This window comes from Molothrus ater, chromosome 4, assembly GCF_012460135.2.
Source record: "Molothrus ater isolate BHLD 08-10-18 breed brown headed cowbird chromosome 4, BPBGC_Mater_1.1, whole genome shotgun sequence".
Lineage (NCBI taxonomy): Eukaryota > Metazoa > Chordata > Aves > Passeriformes > Icteridae > Molothrus > Molothrus ater.
The window spans coordinates 10227498-10232904 of NC_050481.2; the positions used below are offsets into that span (position 1 = coordinate 10227498).

The following is a 5407-nucleotide window of genomic DNA, read 5'->3' on the forward strand; positions in this document are numbered from 1 at the left end:
ACAGGCCTGATGCCACCACTGTGGCAGTGGGCTGGGTACAGGAGATCCTGGGTGGGGGGAATTGGACCATTTTTATTTCCAGATAGTTTTGGGGTTTTTTCCCCCACAGTGTAATGCTTTTTGTTTGTCCAGTAAACCAAGCAATGCACTCTTTTGGGAGCGGGCAGGTGCTGTTTATTTGAGGGAAAGGAGCAGAACCAGGGTTAGAACAGGAAGAGAACACAGTGCAGTGCATGGTCTAAGGGATGTTTTGACCTCTCCTTGCCACAGAAAGGGGTAAGGAGACAGGTCAGAACCTGGCTGGGAAGGAGAACATTCCTCATGTGGAATGATGAAGTGTTTGGTTATGATTAATTACTGTAGAATATAATCAGGCTGAGAGAGTTGGGGCTGTTCAGCCTGCAGAAGGGAAGGTTGTGTGAGCTCCTCACCGCAGCTTTCCAGTATCTGAGGTGGCCCAAGAGGGACTCCTGTCAGGAACTGCAGTGATACGCCCACAAGCAATGGGTACAGTGGAAAAAGGGGAAATTTAGACTAGCTATTGGGAGAAAGTATTTACTGGAAGAGGGGTGAGACAGTGGCCCAACCCCGGCAGGGCTCAAAGCCGGTTTGGACAACACTGCCAGTCCTACGGTGTGATCCCTGGGGATGCCCGGTGCAGGGCCAGCTGTTGGACTCCGTGTTTCCTGTCCAAGTCAGCACACACTCTGTGATGTGGCGGGAGGTGTCCCGGCCCGGGGCAGCCGGGTTCCGACCCAGCGCAGGGCACGCCGTCAGGCGCCGCCCTCCCAGTGCCCTCAGCCGCCATGGGGCGGGGCGGCGCATGCGCTGCGGCGGAGGGGGCGGAGTCAGTCGGCATGTGGCGTCTCGCGCGGGCGGGCGCGCGGGCGCCGCCGGCCCTGGCGGCTCTGGCGGCGGCGGGAGCGGGGCCGGGCGGGCACGGCGGCACCGAGGGCTGGTACGAGTGGGCGGCGCGGTCCCCGCCCGTGCACTGGGCCGAGAGCGGGCTGGCGGCACTGCAGGAGGCCACCGGGCTGCCCTGCTGGGCCGCCATCGCCGGCGGGGCCGCCTTGCTGCGCACCGCCGTGACCCTGCCGCTGTCCGCGCAGCAGGGGCGGCTGCTGGCTAAGGTGCGAGCGCTGGGGGACTCTGAGGGAAGGACCGGTGGAGGGGCTGAGGGGGCCGTGGAATGAACATCGCAATTCCTTTATTGCAGCGGGTTTGGGGGCGTTCGTTTGGGATTTTTTTTTAAGGAATTTTTACGGTTTGTGTTTTTTTTGGTTGTAGAAGTGAGCGTGTGTTGCACTCTCATGTAGTAAGGTCTCTTATGCTGTGGGTGGTGACTTTGTTCACTGCCGAGTTGTGTCCTCATGGCCTTTAATTTATTATTCTTCACTTTATTTATATATATATATATACAATTTTATCATATGTAACACAATATATTTGTAAACTGCGTACAGTATATTGTAAATGAGACATTCTATTATATTATATTGTAGTGGTTTTGTTTTGTTAATTTAAGATTTTTCTTAAACATATATGTATTTTCTTTTATTATATATTTATATTTGTATGTAATTATTAGTTTTTTTAATTGTCGATTTGGGTTTTTTTTAACATTGAAGTGCCATTACAGCTGGGTCTTCTTAAGTGGAGTAGCTGATTACAAGTCCTGAATGCAGGCAAAAAGATGCTTGTTAAGAATTGCCCTGGTTTCAGCTGTAATAGAAATCACTTTCTTCTTTAAAAAGTATAAAATCTAAAAAGATTAAAATTCTGTCTTCATTTCATGCAGTAGTAAGAGAGTATCTTTGATTGTTACTGCAATTACTTGTCACTGTTATCTTCGCGTGGTTATTTTGTTTAAGGATGAAAGGTGTTTACTGATGTTGAGCGAGCCGTTAACAAGATGCCTTTTCCCTCACAGGTGTTTCCTACCCCTACAAGTGTTAAATTACAGTGGTAATGAATACGTTTGATGCCTGTGCTGGTATTAAACCATAGAAAGTGATTAATTTGTGTAATACCTATTGAGGTATTGAATTTTACAGTGGCAATGTGTATTAATTCCTGTACAGATATTAAATTTTACAGTGATAATTAATAAGTCTAATACTTGTTCAGGAGTCGAGTTACTAGGGATAAGTAACAACAGAGGTGAGGGAGGGAGGGAGTGTTACCTGCCACTGTGCCCAACCAGTTCTCCTTTTCTTTAGCTAGCTGGAAAACCTGCAGCCTGAGATTAAGGAGCTTGCCCAGCGCCTTCGCTATGAAGTTTCAGTGCGTGGAAAGCAGCTGGGGTGGTCTGAAAAGGTGGCCAGGTACGAGGGGGATTGCCCACACCTCCTGAATCCATTCTGGAGTGGTGTGTGGCAGGAAGGAAGATCCCACAAACAGCGCTTTGGCAGCAAGGTTCTGCCGTGGCCCACAGCTTAGATTTTCTTTCCCTGCCTGTGATTTATTTATTTATTCTGTTGCCTTTCAGCCATTGTCCATGTCAAAGCTCAGACTTGTGCTTTCCTCTCCCAAAGGTCCCACTTTGCCCGGAACATGCGGAGGATTGTCACAGAGCTGTACATCCGGGACAACTGCCACCCCTTCAAGGCCACCCTGCTGCTGTGGGTGCAGGTGCCCATGTGGGTGTGCGTGTCCCTGGCTCTGCGCAACTGCAGCGTCGGTGCCCTGGGCTCTGAAGGTGGGGAAATGCACTTGTGGAGGGTTTTGGGGTCAGAAAAAGGGTGTTGTCCCACAAATAGGTGCTGTACCTGGACACAAATCTTCTCTCACTGTCACCTCTTATCCACTTGCTGCCTTCACAGGCACCTTGTTGGTTAAAGAGCCCAATGTCCCAAGCTTGGTGTACAAGCTGATATAAAAATCAGTCAGCTACTCAGGTTTTAAACCTAATATAGTTTAAACTTAATTAATTAATTAATATCAATAATAAGTAATAAATATTTGAAATGAATTCTAAACTTAATGTAGTCTGACAATCCTGTTTAGCAAATCCTATTACACGTGCCACACTACACTCACTGTTAATCTGTTTTTCTTCTCTTTCCATTCTCTTTCCATGTGAAATACTGTAGACAAGGTGAATGTGTGAGGGTCTTTTAAATTTAAAAAGAAATATACTGATTTTTTAGACAAGAGTTTATACTTTGTTCTTTTAAGCAAAGATATGGCTAGTTATACCGCTACTAAGAAGAATATCATTTTCTCAAAATCAGGAAATAAACGCTGTAGGTTACTGCATTCCTATTTTCCTCACTGACTTGTAAAGTATTTGAGATTGAAGTATTTTTTATTGCAGATTTACCTGTCTGTGGCTGTCATGAGCTAAGCCAGGTCTCAGCTTGTATCTCTCACTTTTCTTACTTATATTGGTAGCAGAGTGTTAGACCAAAGATTTTGGCTTTAATTGTACTTACCATGTGGATAAAACATACCTAGAAACTTTGGTCTCTGATTTAACATATGGTACAGTTCTGGCTCACTTGAGACAGCAAATTATACTGAGTTCTGTATTTTCTTCAATTTTTTCCCTGTAGTGCAAGAACAGTTTTCCTCAGGAGGAGCACTGTGGTTCACAGACCTCACAACACCTGATTCCACATGGATTTTGCCAGTGTCCCTGGGGCTGGTGAATTTGCTGGTGGTGGAGGTATGTTGGTGGGATAAACGAGCAGCAGTGACTGCAGAGGGCTAACACGTAAAGGTGGCTGCAGATTATCACTGCTTCAAATGCACTGGGCAGAAGTGAAAAACAATCTCTTTGCTCTGTGTATTTTAATGTGTTAGGTGTTTTTGTTCAGAGGCCTCCAGGTCGGATGGGACATGTCTCAGATCTATTTGAGCTTCAGTAATATTAGTCTTGACTGCAGTTTCTTTTAGAATGCTGCTCTGATGAGATTTCTGGGTGTTAATCCTCAGTACAGCCGTTTCAAAAAGAGTTTGTTTGTAACTGTGAGTTTCTCCCCTTTCAGATCTTTGCTTCCCAAACAAAAATGCCAATTTCACGGATCCAGAGGCTTGTCACCAACTTCTTCCGCGCGGTGTCCGTGGTGATGATCCCTATTGCTGCCACAGTGCCTTCTGTAAGTACCCAGGTGACCTCTGGGATGTCACCTGTGCCTGGGCTGTTCTGGTGCTTCAAGGACAGCCCAAAGGCCTCACGTGTTTCATGTCTCTACTGCTGTGTGCTTAAGAAAAGTCACATGTTCTGTCTATGTGTATGCTTAAATCTCGTTGCCTTTGGGATGTTTTTGTTCAAGGAGGAAGACTTTGCAAACTTGAAAGGTGTTAATGTCCTTCATGTAGCCTGCAAAAGGAGAGGAAAGCTTTTTGTCAAGACACACAGGCGAATATTTGTTCACTGGAAACCAGTGTAGTTCTTAAATTAGGAAATTTTCCACATCTTCCTTTCTTCAAACGCTTATCATTTTTACCAGGTTTTCTACTGCAGAGTGTTCTTAGTAAAAATAAAGTGTCTGGTTGTTTGGTTCAATTATAGTTTCAAACACAGAAATTGAAGGAAGCTTAATATGAATTATTTTAAGAGCTGTCAAGCATCAGTGTAGATGGCACTTTTCCCCAGAGGAGTGCAGAGACAGTTACATTTCACATGGAAGCCATTATTGCAGATGAGAGCAGGAGGAGTGGTTTAGGTGAGTTATTTTAATCAATCCCTGGGAATAGCCCACAGCTGTGGTTCAGGAGGAGCTGCCTGAAGCTGGTGCTTTGCTTGCCTCCAGGGAGCTGACGTGTGCTTGTGTTGTTGCAGTCCATGGCGCTGTACTGGCTGTCCTCGAGCCTGGTGGGGCTGTCCCACAACCTCCTGCTGCGCTCTCCTGCCTTCCGCCGCCTGTGCCGCATCCCCAGGACCCCGTCCCACTCGGACACGCCCTACAGGGATATGCTGGCTGCCTTGGCCACCAAGTACAGCTTCAGGAAACAGCACCTCTGAGCTCCAGGAGGAGCTGCATCAGCAGTGAATTCATGCTGTTCTAGTGAGATGTACTTATTTGCTGTATATTTATTTTCCAAATAAAATGCTGGCTGGCCACGAGGAAGGATTGGTCAGCAAAAATGTGTCTTTACTGGTAAGCTTTGTTTCAAGGGAGTCCTTTTGTAGCTGCAGTAGTTCAGAAATCCAGGTTGGTCTCCTGAATTATCATAAGAAATTGGCCAGCTGAGTGTTAAATAAAGCTGTGACTCATGTACAGCTCCTCTCTTATAATATTAAATCCTAAAGGCGAAAAGGTTTGGTTTTTTTTTGTTAAAATGATCATGAATTAATTATTTACCCTAACTTTTTTCAAGATTCCAAGCTACTACTGTGATGTAAACTAACAAAAATTCAGAAGCAGAAATTTTTAATGCAGACTTGTAAACATTTATTTGA

The 5407-nt window shown here is 45.8% G+C and overlaps 1 protein-coding gene across 2 annotated transcripts; it reads left to right on the plus strand.

Moving 5' to 3' along the window:
- Positions 1-830: 830 nt before the first annotated feature.
- LOC118686730 (cytochrome c oxidase assembly protein COX18, mitochondrial) lies at positions 831-5109 on the plus strand. 2 transcript variants are annotated; one of them, XM_054514766.1, is made up of 6 exons: positions 831-1130; positions 2224-2324; positions 2535-2698; positions 3555-3667; positions 3990-4100; positions 4787-5109. In XM_054514766.1, the coding sequence occupies exons 1-6, from the start codon at positions 858-860 to the stop codon at positions 4967-4969; spliced, it is 945 nt and encodes a 314-aa protein (XP_054370741.1). In that variant the 5' UTR covers positions 831-857; the 3' UTR covers positions 4970-5109. The 2 variants fall into 2 exon arrangements, with proteins under 2 accessions (XP_054370741.1, XP_036238981.1); XM_036383088.2 differs by having other exon boundaries at positions 1023-1130; positions 2220-2324.
- Positions 5110-5407: the final 298 nt, after the last annotated feature.

Bases quoted from the DNA above. Each gene is read 5' to 3' on its own strand.
- LOC118686730 (XM_054514766.1), top strand. From the start codon at position 858: ATGTGGCGTCTCGCGCGGGCGGGCGCGCGGGCGCCGCCGGCCCTGGCG. The intron at 2,699-3,554 runs GTGGGGAAATGC...TTTTCCCTGTAG, and splicing joins CGGTGCCCTGGGCTCTGAAG to TGCAAGAACAGTTTTCCTCA. The intron at 3,668-3,989 runs GTATGTTGGTGG...CTCCCCTTTCAG, and splicing joins TGAATTTGCTGGTGGTGGAG to ATCTTTGCTTCCCAAACAAA.